The sequence below is a fragment of the Gordionus sp. m RMFG-2023 genome, chromosome 3, assembly GCF_954871325.1.
Source record: "Gordionus sp. m RMFG-2023 chromosome 3, tfGorSpeb1-WG-v2, whole genome shotgun sequence".
NCBI lineage: Eukaryota > Metazoa > Nematomorpha > Gordioida > Chordodea > Parachordodidae > Gordionus > Gordionus sp. m RMFG-2023.
In genome coordinates, this window is record NC_088777.1 from 23832493 (window position 1) to 23855114 (window position 22622).

Sequence of the window (22622 nt, forward strand, 5' to 3'; positions counted from 1 at the left end):
CTATTTATTAATATTGATACGTTTAGAATGATTTTATTGTTCAAAATATCATAATACAATTGAAGCTAATTATATATAAAAAATGAAACTTAATTTTGGTTAATTTAATTAACATTTTGAACATAAAAATAATAATGATCTTAAGGAGAGATTATGATTTCTTAGCATAAATCCTAAATACCAATCATAAACAACCATGAAATTGCCTTTTTAAGATTTTGAAATTTTTTTTATTATTAACTGTCATAACATATATGGTTTAGCAACCCCACTAGCTCTAAATTGACAAATCATGATTTAAATAATATCTAGATACAATAAATACTCATAAAACTTTCCCATGTTATAGAAGAATGTTTAAACTTTGCTATATAATTTAATTTACTTAATGATTATATATTTTAATAAAAATTAAAATTTTGTCAAGTAAAAATCTTTTGAAAATTTCATCAAAATTTTATTTCTATAAAATTTTTAATATTAATTATTTCAAAAGTTTGTCTATAGATGTAAACTGATAAAAACTATATTAGGAAAAAAATTTAACCTTCTGGTGTATTTAATTTTAAAAGAGATTAAGTGGTTTGCCAAGCCTTAACATAAAATTTATAAATACTTTAAAAAAAAATATATAAATAATATTTAAATTTATTTACAGTTAGTTTTTATTTACATAATCTCTATTAAATATTGCTAATATTTGATTTTATTGTTTAAAAGTACATAAAATTAATACAATAATATTATACTTCATCATTAATTTAATCTATCATATGTTAAAATATAAGAACATAAAATTTATAAATTACATTTAAAAATAATATAAATAATATTAATTTCTTATCATTACCATATAAATTTTTATTTACATGTTCTCTATTATTAAAAATATTGTTAAAATTTAATTTTATTGTTTAAAAATTGCTTAAAATTAATACAATAAAACTTTACTTCATCATAATTTTAATCAATCATATGTCAAAATATAAGAACATAAAATTTACAAATTATTTTTACAAACAATATATTAATAATATTTTAATTTCTTTACGATTACCATTTAGTTTTTATTACAATCTCTATTATTAAACATTGCTAAAATATGATTCTATTGTTTAAAAATTGCATAAAATGTAAAACTTTACTTCATCATAATTTTAATCAATTATATGTCAAAATATAGGAACATTAAATTTACAAATTACATTTAAAAATAATATATAAATAATTTAATTTCTTTATTTTTATTTACATAATCTCTATTTATTAAATATTGCTAAAATTATTGAATACACAAAAATTGTGATTATATCTTAAAAATAAGACAGGTAATGTAGATAAATGTACTGTTGGTTGGCTAATGATTCTTGTTAATTTACAATCTTTATATACATTAATAGCTTATTATATTATAATATCAATTCATAAAATTTAGTGAAATTCTAGATAATCTTTATTGGATTTGTATTTTCGCACCATATCAAATAATGTAATAATTACTAAAAAAAATCATTTAAATGTATTGATATGGTTTAGCAAGCCCCGCTAGCTCGAAATTTACATAATGATTGTAATAATAATAATATCTAGACATAATAAATACTGATAAAACTTCCTCAAATTATAAAAGAGTATGAAAACTTTGCTATAAAATTTAATTTATATGTAAATGATTACATATTTTAATAAAAATTAAAATTCAATTGTGTAAAATTTTTTGAATATTTCATGAAAATTTTATTTCTTAAATTAAATATTCAAGAATTAATTATTTCAAAAGATTTTTTGTCTATAGATGTAAACATCTAAATAAAATTTTAACCTTCTGGTTTATTTAATTTAAAAATGAGATTAAGTGCTTAGCCAAGCCTCGGACCCCAGTCTCCCTACTTTAAGATAGAAAAATCTAATTTTTCAAATTTCCGGCCAATTTAATATATAAGAATTAAAAAAGATTTATGGAAATAATACTACCTTCAATTTTTTTATAATATTTAGCAAACATTATTAAGCACCTCTATTATATTTATAAAAAAAATTGGTCTGGGACATGGCCAGTTTCATTTAAAAAATCTATAAAAATGATTAAAATGTATAAATATTTTTCCCCAAAGGGACGTCTTCACAAAATTATATATTAATTAGTTTTAAATGGTTTTTCTTAACTTATTTGATATTATAAAAGTTATTCATTTTGTAATTGAAAATTCAATCAATTTTATATTTCCATCATTAAAATAAATTTGTCAATCTATAAAAGATATTCAATTTATTACATTTATAATCAAATTATTGGCCCATAACATATATTTAAAAATTGAATATTAATATAAAATATGTTGAATCTAGTTTAGAGTTCTCGAATATATGTCAGAATTTTATATTTTTCTTATATGGCACCTTACATATTAAAAATAATTGTTATATAAATTATAATTAAAAAATTAGATAAATAACTTCATTTTAAAGGATTCTAATTTAGTACCATAAACATTTCTAAAAAAATCAAACGCGTTCAACGTTCATTGACAAAAATCGAACGCGTTCACGATCACCTTCAAAAAAAGGAACTCGTTCACGTTTGTTCAAAATTTTATGATAAATTTTAATTTAATATAAATAAATTATTATATTTAACACATATAGGACATGTTAAAAAATAATCGTTTTATTTTGATAATATAATTATAAATATAATAAAATAAAATATAGCGAATAAAAACATATTTTTATTTATGAAAAAATTTTCTTATTTATTTTTCTTAACAATGTTTTAAATAATTTTATCTGATAGACAGGAACGCTTGGCAGTTAATACGGCATTAGCTATACTAAAAACGCGCTTTACAGGGGCAGATGAAGGGATTGCGGTATTATACTTAATAAACAACTTTTTAACGTGGGGAATTTATTAAAAACATTTATTTTTTTGTCCTTTGCTTAAATTGAGATTAGTTATCCTCCAATTCATCCTCTCTTCCTTGTCAAAAAAAAGGATATACGAAATTAACAGTTCTTGCATAATCATTTCTAGGGTTTTCAATGCATTTTTTCAATAATGCTATAAGTTTATATTTTATAGGTTCGTTCTGTGAATTGAAGCTTGAATACTGGATATATAATTGCAGAAATAACTTATTAATCTTCATATATATGTTCAAATCTTTAAAAAAATAAAATATATGTATAATTAATTTGATAGCGATAGGTTTAATACCTTTTATTAATCCCATTTAATAATGCGTCTATAAATAGTTGACCATAATTAAGGACTGTTGTGTTTCAACACTGTTTATAATTTATATTATCCATTGTACGATATAACTTGTTTATCATTTATATTTTCTCTTTGTTTGTACAATATTCGTATATTACCATTTATATTTTTCTTTGTTCACTTATACCGAGCCTGTTTTGATTTCATTCTCAAAACTGGTTATAGCCAGTTTTCGAGATGGACAAGGATGACATTGATATTTGTTTATTATCGTTTAATTGAAAAAATTGGGACTATATAAAGACCTCGGAAAAATGAATTGTGATCATTAAAATATTCTATTTTGTTTTGCTGTTTATAATATGATATGAAATTGATGTTTTACTATAAATTCGTGTTCCATTACTTTCTCGTCTTAGTTACTAGGATTCCATGACTAAAATGATATCCAAATCCGGTCCCCCTGTCCCCATATTCGACCATCTCGGACCCCCGAACTCGGACAATATCTTCTCTTCCCCTACGGTGGGACCCGTCTGTCCAACCATAACAGGACACTAATTTTCTAATTTTAAAATAACTATCGTTATTGTTGGGGTCAAATAACCTATATGCATTTTTTCATCAAATTTATGATTTCTTAGTTATATTATATAAAATAATTAATATTACAATCAAATGTCGTTTTAAATTGGAACTTAAAAATTATGAAACTGATATAATACTTATAGTTCCATCAATATAGGATGTTACTGTAAAATATTTATCATATTTGGGCCATGGTAATGTTAATTCATCTGATTTTGAATTTTCAGAATCAGATAATGATGATGAAATAATAATATCCATGCGTATGCTAATCTATTAAATTAAAATATAAACAATAATATTCAAATGAATCAACTTTAATAATGGTTTGTAAAAAAAATTGAAATGTAAACAGTTGATTATAAAATAGAAGACTTTTTTCTTAAAAATTTGTTTTAATATTAAATTTTTCAAATAAATAAAAATAAAAGGTGTTTTTAAAATTGAACGAAAGTTAAATTCGAACGTGTTCTGTTCGTCATAAAAAAGGAACGCGTTTACCTTTAAAGTTCGTCAAAGCCGTTCACCATTTTTTCAAAAACGGACTTCATTCGCGAACGCGTTCATAAAAAAATAAGTTATTTTTATGAATTTGCATTTAAAACTTTCATGAGCATATTTTGGCGAAATACTTCGTCTATCAATGGCTGACCAAATTTTAGGCCGCTAATTTTTTTTAATTTTAAAATAACTATCTTATTGTTGCCGTCAAGTAACCTAAATGCATTTTTTCTTCAAATTTAATGATTTTACTTAGTTATATATTATATTATATAAAATAATTAATATTAGAATCAAATGTCGTTTTAAATGGGAACTTGAAAATTTTGAAACTTATGTATTTCTGGGCACATTTTACATTTGGTAAGTATTGAATTAGTTCCTTCAATATATACTGTAAAAAATCATATATGGGCCATGGTGTTAATTCATCTGATTTTGAATTTTCAGAATCAGATGATGATGATGAAATAATAATATCCATGCTAATGCTAATTTATTAAATAAAAATATAAACAATAATATCTAAATTAATAAACTATAATAATGGCGTGTTAAAAAAATTGAAATGTGAAAAAGGAAAAACAATTGATTTTAAAATATAAGGCTTTTTTCTTAAAAAATTCTGTAACACTATTCTAATTATATTGTAGCAAATTTACTTTCTGGTGACGCGGCAAAGTTTAGCTTTGGCCAGTGGCAGTTAATGGTCTAATATTAAAATATAACATTTTGGCAATACTTTGAAATGTAAAGGAATTAGCAGATTCGGATAGATGTAAAAACTTTAAATATATTTCTTCCTGCTTTTGATCTTTTTTTCTAAAATACCAATAAAGGCTAACAAAAATTCGAATTATATTCATTTAACCGGGTAATTTAGCTTGTCTTGTCATGAAATATATTGTATTAAATTTAATATTTTTGGACATTATCCTATTTTACTGTTATATTATCATCTTTATCATTAATGGCTCTCTGAATCTCATTTATGAGATTCCATCGCTTTCATTATCTTGTTAATTTTTTTAACAAGAAATCCTTTTTCTGTCAACTTTTTTTATTGGAGATTCTCATTTCTATCGTTGATATATTTATTGATTCAATAACGATTCTCTTCGATATGTTGAATATCAGGGTCTACAAATGCATCATTGTAATTTTGGGCTTTTTCGTTTATTAAAATATTTATCACTTATATTATCACATGTTAGAGATGAGATTCAAAATTCTTTAGAAAAATTTAATTAAAAATACCAATATTCTTGAATAATGTCTAATAAATATTTTTTCTTTAAATTGAATCGTCTAAAAAGATGAAAAAGAATTAAAAATTATGTTGAGAAATATTTTTTTTAAAATTATACCAAAAATTAAATATAATTATGCCAACTTGTGTGTGAAGATGAAAATTATTTTGTTAATTTAGCGAGTTTTAGAAAATGATTTCTTTTAATGTGACACTCATGATTTGCAACATGATGGCCTTTCATATTGAATCACATCAGGCGCGGACTGGCCATAAGACTAAGTGATTTTGCCCACGATGACGCGAGAAAATGTCGATTTTTGAGGCCCATCGTAAAAAAAATATGGAAATTAGAGGCCGATCAGAAAAAAAAAATTGAAAATATATATTATTTCTTTTTATCATATAATTTATGACTTTTCTCTTATCATATTTCATTTAATATTTTTTGAGGATTATCATTTAAATATTGCTATTTTATGGGTTTTTTTCAAAAAAAAATGCGGGTCCTTTTAATTAAGAGTCAAGTTTTTTAAAATATTTTTTTATTCATTATTTTATAATTTACAACCAATGAGTTGGGCATGTTACTTAATTTAACGCCTACCATTATTAAATATAACGGCTAAGGTACCATTTCACTTCAAAGATAATCTAAAGGTTATGTTGTCTTTATTTAGAACATGTAACGGTTACAAAAAGTTCTTACTAAAATAAAAAGTAGTATTATAAAATTTATTAATATTTTATAAAAATCAAATATTATCAATTTAAAACATTCATTCTATAAAATACTAATTTTTCATATGAATTTTTGTCTCCTGTTTGGTCTTTCAAATTTGCAAATCAAAATATGGGCTACACGGGATTGATAAATATGTATTGCAATGAATATATTTCTAATATTTTATATTTATGCTGTATATTTATTTCAAATGATGGATCAAGATATAGGATTCTTTCAATTTATCTCTGTACTATAAACTTTGGACAAAAAAATCATTTTTATCAGTTCTATCTTTTAAATTAATATTTTATAATAAAAAGGCGATAATGTTTTTATCGGTATTTCACAATCTATAATACAAAATTCAATTTCACCACAATAGTATCATCGTTTGTTTAAGAAGATAATAAACAATATATAACTAAATTCCACAATGAAAAGATTTGAAATTGGAGAAATTCTATTCGCAGTTCTATTAAATTCCTTTGTTTTCTGTTAATCAATATAATCAGACATTCCATTTTAACTTTTAATATATATTTATAAAAATCATTACATTAAAAAATCGAAAAATTTTTTAAGTAATGAAAAACAACCCTTACTTTACATTACACGAACAAACATAATGGTTAGAGAACCTCTTTATATTTAATGTTATGTAACGCAACGCTACTTATAATTCTTGCCCAACTCTGCACATTTATTTCTTTAACATATTAGTAAATTGTTAAAGAAATTGTTGATGCAAATAGAACTCGAATATATGGTTATTTGCTCCAAAGTTGTGAGTTATTTCGAGACAATATTGAGTTAGCCGTTTTAAAAAATCGGCTCAAAATGAGCCGTTTAACAACACAACTCAGAACAGTGTGATGTGATGTATGTAGATTTTATATTACAATAAGTAATTATTTTATATGTGCAATTAGTATTGATTTATATGTTTAATATATACTTTATTATATGCATAATTGCGATAAGTATGATTTTATATGTGCAATTTCTTAAATAAAATATGGGATTTTCATTTCATATGAGTCTTTTTTAAATAAAAATGTGATAACTGTAATATTGTGTTTCACCCATCTTTTTAGAATTTTAGTTTAAAATATAAGAAATAATATAAACAAGCCATTAAAGGGATCCCGCCTAATGCCCGCAAATAGGGATATGGGAGAGAAGCCCCGTAAAAATGAGGCCGCTAGAAAACATTTGCCCACGAGGCTGTAGCATCGTCAGTCCGACCCTGAATTACACTATAAATTTATGTATCATTTATTACTATTATATAAATAATAGGTAGAGATAACCCACACATCATCTAATCATCCTTATCTCTGTTTTTTCTAATTAATAAGCTTTTTTAAAATTTTAATATAAAAAACGAAAATTATTTTAAAATGTTATAAAATAAGAATATAAAATTCTTTATAAAAACTGTGACTGATACTTATTAATCGAAATTGAATGATAATAATTTTATCCGGATATAAATGAGAAGTTAAATTATTTTCTAAACATAAAATCATGAGGTTTAAACCAGTTCACGAACATTTATATCAATTCGATTTAGGTTCGGGTAGAAAATGATTTAACTATTAAGGTTCAATAAAATACTGGTTTAAAGGTTCGAGTTCGGTTTAGATTCCTACCCATTTCATATCAAGTTTGTCTTTTACCTCTTTTGGGCGAAATATGCTAATCTGCCATTACTTCCTTAATTTTCCCATTTAATATCAAGTTGCTTATATTATCTTTTGACACTTTAAGAAAAATAGCTATAGGCAAAATATTGTTGGCAAAACGCTCTCCAACCGAATATATAATAAATTTTATTTATTAAATAACATTTTTAAATGATAATCTCTTTAATTCCATATAATGTAAACTATCAAAATTATTATAATATTTATTAATTTTCTTAATTCTGGATAGAAATTTTTTAAATATTTTATTACATACTATAGGTGAATGCTCTTATTCTTCAAGCCAAATCAATAGAGAATTTATCTTCCATGTATGAAGGATGGATGTCCTGGATTTAAATTTAAAATAAAATTTGCAATTTATATTAAATGTGAATCTGTCTGGCGTATTTTATATTAACTATCGAATATTAAATAAATGATGCAAAAAAATAAACTGTTATATTTAACCATTTCTTAATATAAAATAATAATTGTATGCTAAGTTCGAGCTCGGAAAATATAAATAAGATATTTCGAACCTCTGTTTTATTTTCGAATAAAATATTTATAGATTATTATAATAAAAATTGAAATGGATCATGAAGGTTGGGGGTAGTATAAGCATCCACCTCCGGTCAAACGTATTTTTGAGAGAGTGTTCGACTATGGTCGATATTACTGGGGTGTCAGGGAAAGGAGAATCGCTTTTCTAGTAATCTTAATCATACTAAAAACCAAAAAGGACTGCGGAACGAATAGATCTCATAATTATAAAAATATGAAATATGTGGCATGGATACTCCATATTCTAGTAATATCTTGTGATCTACCTATTATTCAAATTTAACGACTGTTTAATTCCTCATATTCTCTATATTTATATATGTATAGGTCAAGACCTCTATAATATATTAAAAACGGAGAAACGAAAAATATATAATTATTATAATGTTCTATATCCACATTTTACAAATGTTAAAAGGTGTTTTTAAATTATATGATCTATTTCGACAAATAAAAACGTAGAAAACTTTTTTTTATACGATAAGTGATTCTTAGAATATCTACACAACTTATCATTGCTTATCCTAAAATAGTATTCTCAATAGACTATACATTTAAAAAAATGAATATGGAACAAAAAAATTAACAACTTCAATATAATTAGGGAAAATGATCCATATTAAGAATAGCATTATAAAATATTGTTTTTATTTAAAGAAAATAATTATAGTTTTAATAACCTAAAATTTATTTTTACTCAAAAACATTAATTAGACTCCAAAAATGAATTTTATTTAGTAAAATATATTTTATTTGTGATATAAAATAATAAATATCAGAGAAAATATTGGAAAATTTAATTCATGATTAAATAGTTCAAATAAATTTCATATAATTGGCTTCTGATTTTGGAAAGTATTTGCATAATTTTGAGTAGGGTTGCTAAATAGTCAAGTTTTCTACACTTAACTTGAGCAGGAGTCGTTAAAAACGGCTCAGGCTCGAGAGGCTCAATGAGCCGACTCTTTGACCTATTTTATATATAAATTTATTTATATTTTTTAACTATTAATACTTTTTCTTATTTTTATATATGTCGTATTGGGATATGGAATCATGTGGGATTCAGAATCCCAAATGGGGATTCGAGATCTTGAATTCCCACGTTATATTCGGAATCTTTTTTTAAAAAAGATTCCGTTAATACATATTAAATTAAATAATAAATTGGGGGTCTTATTACATTTTAATAAATTTTGGTCGATGTTTAGCAAATTAAGTTTATTTCTTGTCATAAGATTATTTTTCCAATTTCAAAATATGCCTAAAAATATTAACCAAAAAAAATACAAATGCTTTTTTCAAAAACACCTGAAGTGCCCCTCCTTTTTAAAATTGGGTAGCGGGAGCTAGCTCCTTTTAGGGCTGAAGCGGAGGAGCGCCGCTCCACTGCTCCTTTAAATTTAAGGTATAAATTAAATTATTTTTTAAATAATAATGTTTGTTAATTAAAATTCAATAAAAATGAAATTTTATTTAATTTAAATTTATCCATTAATAAATTTTGAGCCGAGTTTTATATTGGTTTTTCATGTAATCATTTTAAATATTAAACATCGAGTTTTCCATTTTTTCTATTGAAAATTTTTTGGAAAATCTTGTAAGTCATATTAATATTCATTTTGTAGATATATAATAAAAAATAGTTTTAGATATTATGGATTTAGAGATCATAGGAAAAAAATATTTTAAACTTCTAAAAGATGTTGATTTAAGGGCAAAATGCCTTTTGTGGTTAAGAAAAGTATTTCATTTTCAAAAGCGAGCAGCTTTAATCTAAAAAAGCATTTAAAAGTAAAAAACCTTTCTTTTAAATCAAAATGTTAACTATTTTTTTTTATTTATGAATAATTTTTTTTAAAATCGTTATAATTATCTTTGGGCAATTCATTATGGTTGAGCCTGGGTTGTTTTTAAAATATATTTTAATATTTATTTTAATTTTCTCATTACTTGTTTAGCCTCCTTTTTTATACCTGAATTAAAAAATATCTTTATAAAATACAATACCCGGCTTCCCTCTAGTGCTCCAATGGAGCGCTTATTTAGTATTGCAAAACAGGTCATAGGGGAGAAGCATGGATGTTTTTTAGATTCTAATTTCGAAAATTTATTACGTTTAAAGGCTAATAAAAGATTACAAATATTTTGATAGATCATTTAATATAAATAAAACCTTTTGATAAAAAATATGATTTTGTTTCTCATACCTTCTAAATCAAAGGAGCGGTTATGGAATGGCGCTCCATTACTTGGAGTGGGAGCTAGCTCCTTTTAAAAATGTATTAGCGGGAGCTATCTCCTTTTGAGAAGGTAGGAGCGGGAGGGGGAGCTAGCTACTTTTAAAAAGGAGCGTTAACAACTCTGACAAATAGTATATTATTAAATTATACAATTAGAAGATTATATTCAAATATTTAATATATTATTGCAATTACCAACAAAAGGCTGCTAAGATATTACACTATGCATAGGGATATTTTTTGATTTTGTTTCTAAAGCTATATCTAAATATTAATATCATTAATGAAATTCTAGAAAAAATAAAAAAAAAATATTGTAAAATTATATGTAAGTATTTAAGTTGCAATATTAAATTTTTTTATACAAAGGATGCAAAGAAAGCTCATATATATAGATTTGCAAATCATAACTTGTTTCAGAATATTTTACAAAGTTATATACAAATTTTTGAAAAAACTGATGGTAAAAAGTTTTGAAAATTTAAAAAAAAATAAATTGCGACAATATTTTATTTTGTGAAAACTCCCTTTATTAATGTTTTGAAACGCTGTCACGAGAATAATATTTTTTTGATAATATTTATTTTTTTACATTTAATTTAATAAACTCTTTTTCCGAGTATTTAATGATTTAAAGCATAAAAGTATTACATATTAAATATCTCTAAAAAATAAAATTTTCTGTGCTAGCCAGGCGGCAAAAAAAGGAAGAAAAAAAATATAATTTAATTGTTTTAAAAAAAAGATTCCGAATCCCCTTAATTTTTAAAAAATTTTTATTTTTATAATAACCACATATACTCCTCAAATTAATTTATGTATATAAAATATATAATTATTTAAAGTGCTAAAAATATTTAGGAGCTTCCCAGAATGTTACAAACTATGGGAAAACATCGTTCGCAAAATGGGTCGCATGAATAAAAGATACGGGTGTTTCAAGAATAACCTTAAATGTTCAACGAAATGCCATATTGCATTGAATAATTGTTCCAATAAATAATTTTTTTTAATTCGGATTTTTTATAAATATATATATATTTTTTTTCTCTTTAGCTTTCACCTTTTCTGGTGGTAAGCTCCTTCAACATCTCTCTCCACTTTATGTTATTCATACAATCTCTTTTATCTATTTTATACTTCTTTATATTGGCTCTAACTTTATGGCCCCATTGAAGTTTTGGCCTTCCTCTTTTACGTTTGCCCATCGCTTCCAAACTTTCAACTTTATTTCCTATGTAGTTTATAGGCCTTCTCATTGTGTGCCCATACCACCTAAGTTTGTTTACCATTAACTTAGTCTTAATGGGCACTACCTTTAAACTATTTAGTATTCTTGTACTGCGCACCTTATCCTTTCTTGTTACCCCAGCAATCATCCTCAGCATTCTCATCTCCATAGTTTGTAGACTTCTCTCGTCTGATTCTTTGGTTGGCCATGTTTCCGAACTATATAGAATAGTTGGTTGTACTATGGAACTGTAAATTTTTCCCTTTAATTTGTGTGGGATTCTTTTGTCAAATAGCACTCCAGATAAAGATCTCCACTTTAACCACCCTTGATTAATCTTACTCTTTATCTCTTTTTCTATTGTGCCGTTTGTTTGTATAGTGGAGCCCAAATATTTGCAGCTTTCAATTGCGGATATCTGCCATTCATTTATATCATTACTCTCTATTTACTTTTAATCCGTGCGTTTCTAGGATATTTATCCACTAACCTTTCTTTCATTTCATCCTTGGATTCGGCAAGTATCACAATATCATCTGCAAATAAAATATTCCACGGGACTGTTTGAGGTGTGGGCTGAGAGCCGACCCTTGATGAACTCCTTCGGTTATATTGTGCAGATATCCTATACAGATAAGTTTTCTTGGGATTCTATCGAATGCCTTTTCTAGATCGAGAAAGACCATGTGTAGCTTTTTGTTCTTTTCCCTGTATTTTTCACTCATTTGCCTAATTGCATGAATAGCATCGGTTGTTGATCTTCCACATAAAGCCAAACTGAGTCTCTCCTATTTCGATTATATCTCTTAATCTTTTTTCTAGTATTTTTTCGTATAGTTTTAGACAGTGTGACATTAGTTTTATGCCCCTGTAATTTTGACAATTGTGTGGATCCCCTTTATTTTTGAAGATAGGAACTAGATAGATTTCCAAGTATTTTATTGTACAGATTTGTGAGATGTATTCCATCATCTCCTAGTGCTTTAAGGCTTTCATATCGTCTGGACCCCTAGCTTTGTTGTTTTTCATATGCTTGAGGCATGTGATTATTTCTTGTTCTGTTATAGGTTGTACAAGGTTTTGACAAGGGGATGTGTGGGAATTAAAGTTGAGAAGCTCCTGAAAATATTCTTTCCATCTATTCATTATTTCTTTTTTCTTTATTATCAATCACCTTTATTTTTGATTACTTTCGGAGCTCCGTTTATACCCCTAGAGTTCTTTTCTCGCTGTTTGGCTAATCTGTATATTTTATTTTGCCCTTCTTTGGTATGTAGATCTTCGTACATGTAATCGTATGCCATAGATTTGGCCCTAGCCACCGCCTTTGTAGCTAATCTCTTGGATTTTTTGTATCTTGACTTGTCATCTGCATTTTTGGATTTGTACCATATTAAAGGGCTTTTTTCTCCTGTATACTCTTGATTCCACCACCATAGTTCTTTGTGTGATTTGTTGCCTCCTCTTGTCAAGCCTAGCGTCGATTTTGCAGTGTCTATTAATCTGGATGTCCAGATTTTTTCACTGACTTGTGAGCAATTTATTGTTTCAATGTTTGCATTGATTGCAAAGGCATCTGTCATTGTTTTTAATTTGCCCCATTTGATGCATGGTTCAAGTTTTATCTTATTTTGAGTGGATTTATTTGAGATTTGTAAATCCATGATTAGAGCTTGTGTTGCGCGGCGATATCTTCTCCTGGGATGACTTTGCAGTCTACATCTTTTAATCTTCTGCGAGAGATTAGCATGTAATCTATCTGTGTTTTCCTATTACCACTTTCATATGTTATTAAATGACTGTCTTTTTTCCTATAGTAGGTGTTGGTTAAGGCAAGGTCGAAGGCTTGCGCAAATTTCAGTACGTCCTCTCCTTCATCATTTCTTTCTCCGTATCCAAAACCACCATGATGCCTTTTGTAGCTATCTCTTGCTTTCCCCACATGCGCATTTAAGTCACCACCAATTATGACTAGGTCATCCTTAGGGATTTCCATTACAGCTTCATCAAGGATAGCTCTAAGGTCATCTTTCTCTTCTTCCTTGCAACCCGTTTGAGGAGCATATACTGATAGGATGTGTAGTATTGATTGACCAATGCAGAGTTTTATCTTCATTAGTCTATCAGAGATCCTGTTGACTTCTACTACTGAAGAGGTTAGGTCTTGGCTGAGGATGATGCCGACACCATTCCTATTGCTAACAAGTCCATTATAGTACAATTTATACCCATCTCCAATCATCAAAGTTTTCTGTCCTTTCCATTTCGTATCTTGTATGCACGCTATATCAACTTTTCTCTTATTCAACATTGATGCCAATTCTCGTCTTACCTTTAAGCGTCCCAATATTCAAACTTGCCAGTCTTGTCTTCTTTGCTTTGACCTTTATTTTATTTTTCATAGGATGGAGGTCTACACCCTGCGCGTCGCATGGAGGGAACGCCGTAGCTTTCATATTCATATTTCCATTTATTTCTGTCATTTTGTTTATTGGACAGATATCCTTAGCACCCGACTGTCCAGGCCTGTCGGTGACCGGGGTGTTTTCTCTAAGCTCCGAAATTCATCATACCATATGTCTTTACACATCAGTCATCGAAGAAAAACTTTGAAAGTTTTTGTTCCTTACCAGGATTGAACCTGCGTCTTTGTTCATACTCGTGTTTCCAATCGTACATCTTACCCATTAGGCCACCCCGGCGATTTTTTTATATATTCATGTGGAAATATTTAATATTTTTTAAAACAAAAATGTCTTAACTTTATCCCTTTTTATTCATTATATGCCTTAATTTAATACTATTTACTTTTTTTTAAATTCTCTTTTTAAATCCCTTATTTTGGCCTTTTAATTAATTATATGGTGCCAGCCGCAAAAAAAGGAAGAAAAAGTAATTATATTATTTAATTTTTTTTTATGGGGATTCGAAATATTTTTTTAATATTTTTAAAAAAAGATTCCGAATAAAACGTGAGGATTCTTGGAAACATGATTTCATATCCCAATACGACAAATGTATCTTATTTATTGCCGTTTGGCTGACACCAGCAGAAAATTTCATTTCAATTTATTTTAAGTTTTTATATTTTTTTTTTTGATATATACTTTATTAATAAAAATATTTAATACATTGAACGTTAAAAGTAAAACATATATACGTAATTTAAAAAAATATATATATTAAAAATGTCATGTAAACTATAAAATCTATATAAAAAACTGTATAATAAAAAAAAATAAATAATTAGAATAGTGAATTGTATGTTGGGTGGGAGGAGGTCAAGAAAGAGAGCCATGGATGGCAATGCAGTTAGATCTGCATATATCAATAGATATGCGCTGTCTGAGATAGAAGCCTTCCTGAGGATCACCAGTGATGGCGCGGATTTTTTTACCGAGGGTTTTGAAGAAGGTTAGGGCATGATTGCCAAAAGACCCGGTTGATACGATTGGTGTGAGATTGCAATTTGTTAGGGAAGTTTATTTATTAATTTTCGAGTTTTCAGCTCGCATGAATAAGTTCTTATTAAAGGAGGGAGCAAATCGGTCGATGCAGGTATAGTCCCATGCTAATGGAATTCCATTACTCCATGGTATTAATGTCAGCCCATCTGGACGTATATTATTCTCGGTTGAGAGGCCACAGGGTTCGAGGGTTGCTGGAATTTGAGCTGAGCGTAGAGCACGGAGAATGGTGCCGTTAACTGCACTGTGTCGAGAATGTCTCGACAATGAAGAGGATGGTGTCCAAAACAATCAACGGGTTGGGAACATAATGTACATGTGGACTTGGCCAGTATATTACAACCAAGACGGAGACCTATTGCTATGCGTAATTCTTCGTTTGTTAAGAGAAGTCCTAAGTTTGAGCTGGGCAAAGCTTCTAACCATTCATAGCCCGATAAGGAAGGCAAAAGTTGTGGAACTTGCAGTTGTGGGAGAGAGAGATGATCAACTGTTAAGGATTCATCAACTGTAATGGGAGATAATAAATGTGAAAGGATTGATGGGGATCCCTTAGAAGCAGCACTCGATATTAAATATTCAACGGAGTGGCGTATTAAGGGAAGATCCCAGTCATGTTGCTTTCGTGATGTGGGGATTGGAGCGGAGAAGGAATTCTCTTTCCAGATTGCTAGGGCATGGAGAAAGTGGGGGTCTGTGCGATTATTGTTAAGTGATAGCATAATTAAGCGGGAGCTTGATTCTGAGGCTAAAAAAGCAGCAAGGCTGTGTGACACGGGTGATCTTAAGCCAAGACCCCCAAATTTCGAGGGTAAGGAGGCCTGCATCCAAGAATTAGGGCTGAATTTTATATTAAGGATGCCTTCTAAAGAGTCTTTGATTGTTGATTCAATTTGGGTGAGAATTTCCGGGTATAAGAAAAGTGGGGCAGAGCGGAAGGCGTGTTGGATTTTTGGGATAAAGAAAAAGTTTTTGAGAAGGAAGAAAGCTTGATGGGAGGGAAGGAATATTCCTAATAAAATTTCTATTGGTTAAATTTTTTTATAATATTATGTATACGAATTGTATTCATTTCTAGACGAAATTTTGCTTTCATTTTTTAAATGATGAAACTTACTCTATAATTTTCTAATTCTAAATCATTTCAGAATTTTTTTTTCTTCTATTTAGAAAATTGTGTGAAAAAATGGTAAAGTCTATGAATAAACAATATTATAGATAGACAGATTTCTTTTATAATAAAATTTCACATAAAAAATATTTGATATAAATTCTATTAAAAAATTGAAAAACGGGTCACGTCCCAAAGACGTTATATTTCGTTTGGGATCCATCTATTGTGTTTCCAAGTTTAAAAGCTCTCTTAGTATTAGTTTTTCTATGGCTTACCCTTGGCGTTTGAGGGTAAGAAATTATTTTTTGTAATCGTTTACAATTTCACCGTAATCATTCCATCTTATTTAAGAGCCACAAGGACTAATTTTATGCTAACGCTACTTAATCATATAAGTATTAAAGCTGCCGCTAAAACATCAAATCTCATTTTTTAAAATACAATGAAAGTTGATTTTTTAGTGTTAATAATTTTTTTAATGGCAAAAATTAGCAAATGGAGGTAATTTTATCAAAATGAGTAAAATAAAGAAATACTAACGTAAAAATGTCAATCTATCTAAAATGTGCATTAAAAGGATCATATATAAACAAAATTTAATATTTTTAAAGGAGCTCTCAAAAGTGGACTGATTATCTATATTATAATTGTAACCGAATTTCTATCCAAGCTTTGAGATTTTTAAAAATAAATGAAATATTTTGACCAACTCCATGTTCCGTTTCCTCTTGTTCCCTTTACTTTCTCGTGATCATTGTCAATGATAAATTATGAAAAAAAGGGAAAAAATTATTTGGATTTATTTAACCCGTTACTGGTTAACGATGCATATATGCACCACCTCCTATATATCACATTTAAATATACTAGTTTTTATTTTAAAATATAACAAATAAGGTTTTTATATAGTTCAGACATTGTACTTCAAAACTGGAAAAAAAATATGAAAAATTTTTTTTTATGTCCCTAAGAAGCCCTCAAACAGAATCTATGAGGTTTAAAATGCAAAATTTTCTAAATGATCTCACGAGCATATTATGAAATTATTTCGATGAAAACTAGTGTACATATTTTTCTTATAGATATATCAATATTTATTAATCATTTTTTAATTTTTCAATAATTAAAATTTTAATAGGTAACCACATAAAGTTGACTGGTGCATATGCACCGTTAACCATCTAGCAGTATAAATTATTTTATAAAATACAAACAAATCAAATTTAACATAATAAATTATAATTTTTTATATTATGCTTAAAACTCGTCACTAAGGGAAAATGGAAGGAAGGAGGGAGGGGCTCGAGCCCCCTGAAAATTTGGAAAAATTTTTTTGAGCTCCCTGAGATTTAAATCGAATAATATATTGTTCCTTTTATAATTTTTTATCTCAATCGAATTGTATGAAATTATTCGCAAATATTCAGTTCATAAATATTCATAAAAATTTTTAATTTATTTGTAATCTCTTCCTTGCTGAACATTTTATTTTATTTTATTTTTAAATTTATTAAATTTTTTCTTATTATACACCTGTTTTGTCAATTCAATCAAAATTATCTAAATAATAGATGACTAATTAAAAATCAAGATTCTACGAAAATAATTAGTCTAAATATTTAATTTTTAATAAAATTTTTAAATGATCGTTTTCTGACAATTGAACAAGCGCTTGCTCAACTTTTTGAAGAGGAACCAATTGAAGAAAGAGATAAAGTTATAATTCCTCCAAACCCCTCTGCAATTAGTGATGAAGAAGATTTCGACAAAAATATCTTGACAAATGACGGAGTTTTGCCTTCAGATACAGCTGGAGAATTGAAAATTCATAATTCAGTTGATGACGATCTTCCAGAGCTTGCAAAAAGCTATTCTCAAATTTCTCACAATTTAAAATGGAGAAAAACAAATGCTATATATTCTTCAAGCCCTGGAAAAGGAAGATGGAATAAAACTTGAAAATGATTTGCAAGTTAAAAGTCCATCAGAAATATTTTCTAGACGAAGACTTATATTCCCTAATTGTAGAACAAAATAATATTTATGCAAAACAAATGAATAGTCCTAACATATGCATAACCATCCAAGATATCAAAAGATTTATTGGAATACTATTATTTACTACATATCATTCTCTCCCACAAGAAAGGATGTACTGGTCTAATTATAGCGATATATCTATTCAAATAATCCGGAATACAATGACTTAATTACAATTTCGAAATTGAAATATAATATTCATTTGGCAGACAATACTAAAATAGGTATACATGATAGATTTTATAAAGTTATGCCTTACATTAATATATTGAATAATAAATTTCAACTTCGGAATTTTCAAACATCATTTATCAATAGATGAACATTATACAATATCGAGGAAGACATTCTTGCAAAATGTTCATAAAAGAAAACCAATTAGATTCGGATACAAATCGTGGATATTGGACTCTTCTCACGGTTATGTATTCTCACTTAATATATATAAAGGAAAAAGCGAAAATAAATATGGATTAGGTGGAAATGTAATCATAAAATTATTAAAAGCATTACAAAAACCAAATTATCATAAAATATATTTTGACAATTTCTTTTCCTCATTTACTTTTGTCATACTTAAAACAAATGGGATATTTTTCAACTGGAACTGTGAGGGACAATAGAATAGAGCATTGCCCAGTTGAATCTATAAAGTTTGTAGCAAAAAAGAAAGGGTATTATGATTATAGGTTCAAAAATCAAACGAAATATTTGTAGTTCGTTGGAATGATAATTCGGTGGTAACCGTTGCATCACATGCCACACTATCTCTTTGCTTTCTAATGTTTCAAGGTATTCCAAGAAAATATCTTCTAAAATAAGAATTCCTCAGCCAAATATGATTACTGCTTATAACAAACACATGGATGGAGTTGATCTGTGTGATAATCTCATATCTACTTATAGAATAAGAATAAGAGAAAGCCAATATTCATCAATTTTATCGATGTAGCTTTGGTAAATTTGTGGAAAATCTGGAAATTTTTGAATCGAGATGACAAGAAGAGTTTGCTTAAATTTAGACGAGAAATTACTAACTACCTCCTTCGAACACCAGTAAAAATTGAAAAATATTTAAGTTCAGGGCACGCCAGCCAGTTTGAATTACAAAGTGAAAACTCAACTGATTCATCTGGACATTATTTATCCAAAATTATATAGGAAAAAAAAGAAGATGCAGATATTGCCATTCGCTCAAGATATATGTGCCAAACATGTCAAATCGCACTTCATATTAAATGTTTCAAGAATTTTCATAATATATAAGCTTTTTCTTGTTTTTTATTATAAATTACAAAAAATGAATAAAGATTTTTGTTGTTTTTTGATCTTATAGTATTATATAAAATTTTTATCTTTTTTAACCTCTTAATGGTTAACGGTGCAGATATGCACCAGGCTAGATTTTCTATTTAAGATTATTTTTTTGGCTGATTTTTTTAGAATATCATATTTGAGCATTAATCAATAAAATTTGTAAAAATTGAGCATTTTTATCCACTAGAAAAATCTTGACCATTAATAGGCTAAATTAAACTTTAAAAATAAAAGCATAAAAATCTTTAGCTAACATTGGCGTACGCAGCGGGGGGGGCAAAGCCAAAAAATGCAGATGCCGGATTATATTTTTCAAAAATATTATTGTTAATATTAATTTATATTTGTTAATATTTATTCCTATCTCATATATATATATTTAATTACATTTATTTATCATATTCATCTACTAAGTTATTTTATCAATTAATTTCGATTTCAAGTTTTCCTTGGCGTAATTTACCTATTATTTTCAAATTTTAGTGGCCTAATATTCATCTAAATTTCTAGTCAAATAATAATTATCTCTGAAACTCCTTGTACAAGGGAGAAAGAAATTGCAAGCTTGTCCAACGAGATCGAGTCTCCACCATCAAGCAGTAACAGCTATTATGGAGTTAGAAGAGCCGATTATTAATGCTATTACTGAAATATCACAATGGCTTGAAAGAAATATTTCCTCAGAAGCAAGAAAATTATTGGATTCAATACTTATTCCAAATTTTTTTTCTCATTAGAATGTATTATTTAATTATACAACTATTTTATGTAATACTTTTCAAAACATAACATTGACTTGATTAAGAAGATGAGAATAGCGGAGAGCATTTTATTAGAACTCAAGGAAATTAGAGCTAATGTTCATGAAGAATTTCATATTTTATATGTTATTGTTGAGTCAAAAGCAGAGCTATACGTGTTTAATATTTGTCCCCCTCGACATGCAGCAAGCAAGCTAATCGTCAAAACATTAATATAGGATCAGTAGAAGAGTATTATAAAACAAATGTCCCCCTTCCCAACCTTTTTCATATGGTGATAGAAAAAAAATATAAATATTTGTTAGATTTTTATCATGAAGATGTTAAAATATCTTATGATGCCTTATTAGCTGAATAACTATGATTAAAAGATTAACTATGGTTGATACAGTCCCAAAAAATGCTATGGATGCTTTGCATTATTTCAAACACATTTTAGATTATACTCCCAGTGTATTAAAATGGTTATCTATATATATTAGCAGCTCTTTAGTAAACAAATGAGAGACCATTCTTTTTTTTATAAGAAGAATAACAGAGCCTTGCAGAGGTACTATTTGCAGGACACGGCCCAGATTTTTTTTAAAAATTTTTTCCGGCCCGGGTTTTTTTCAAAAAAATTTTCAGGCCCTGCTCGGCTTTTTTAAAAATAAAATTTTCAGGCCCGGCCCGAATTTTTATTAAATAAATTATATTTATTTTTGATTTTTATAGCTAATAATGGCGATTTCAAATATTTGGTTTTAAAATATACAGCTCGGCCCGAATATTTTTTCTAAAAAAGTTTTCAGGCCCAGCCCGGATGTTTTTTTTAAAAAAATTACGGGCCCGGCCCGGGTATATTTGAAAAAATTAAAATACGGTCCGGCTCGGGGGCCGGGCCTTCAAGTCTGTGAAAAACATACCTATGAAATACAACATCTGAAAGTAGATTGAATGATTTGGATCTTTTGAATATTCAAGGCATTTAACGCCAAGCAAGGATAGATAATTGAAAAATTAGCTCAAAACATACAAAATACAATTATTCCTAAGAAACTTTTTGTGTATTAATTTATATTTCCAACATTTAAATTTTTTATACTTTATATATTTTAAAAGCTCAAAAAATTCAAATTTCAATTTTGGGTCATTTAAGTGATTCATATCGTGGGTTTTATTCACTTTATATTTTATAATTCACATTTATTTTATAGTTTTTCAATGCCGGTTTATATATATAATTTTTTTAATTCACATTAGTTTAAAATTGTGTATTAGAAAAGTTATTAGTCCTAATAAATTTATGCTTAGTATTTTTAATTAACAATAATATTTCTTAAAAAATTTTATTATCCTCCCCCCCCCCCCAAACCAAATTCCTGCATACGCGCCTGTTAGCTAACCAACAAAATAATGGTTTTCATTATATTGCCTATTGATTTAATAATAGGAAAATAACTGATTTATTTCACACCTACTTAATTTATATTTATATTTATTTTTTTTATCGCCTTCGCCTGGCTGGCACCATATGTAATTTTTTATATATTTTTTTTGGTTGCTACCTCTCGGGGGGCTTTTATTTTTTTTACTTCAAAATTATTAATTTTTTTAAAAAAAGAGGAAATAATATTAAGTTTGTATGCAAGGAATCATATTATAAATATTTTTTAAAAAAATCAAAATTTAAACGCCATCCTTTTTTTTGAAAGGAACCCGCTTAAATTGTATCTTGAAAAAAAATTTGATACATAATCTAATAATAATCGGAACAAAGAATTTTAAAAAAAATATTTTTTAAATTAATAGGCAAAATTCTCCTACCTCCCTCCCTCCCATGTATAAACGCTGGGAATAAGCGGAAATTTGTAGGCAAAATTTTCATACCCTCCCCCGCTCCCCTTCTATATATAAAGCTGAGAAACTAAGAATT

At 27.3% G+C, this 22622-nt stretch overlaps 1 protein-coding gene across 4 annotated transcripts in view; it reads left to right on the forward strand.

Moving 5' to 3' along the window:
• LOC135926034 (uncharacterized) overlaps positions 1-8405 on the forward strand; it is a 68680-nt gene extending 60275 nt beyond the window's left edge. For 2 of the 4 annotated variants that reach the window (XM_065461685.1, XM_065461686.1), the window contains exon 36: positions 8250-8405. In XM_065461685.1, coding sequence (XP_065317757.1) covers positions 8250-8327 — 78 coding nt within the window. In that variant the 3' untranslated portion in view covers positions 8328-8405. Of the gene's footprint in view, positions 1-2794; positions 2871-3082; positions 3107-8249 lie in introns of those variants that run through there. The other 2 variants (XR_010571773.1, XR_010571774.1) reach the window with 2 other exon arrangements.
• Positions 8406-22622: the final 14217 nt, after the last annotated feature.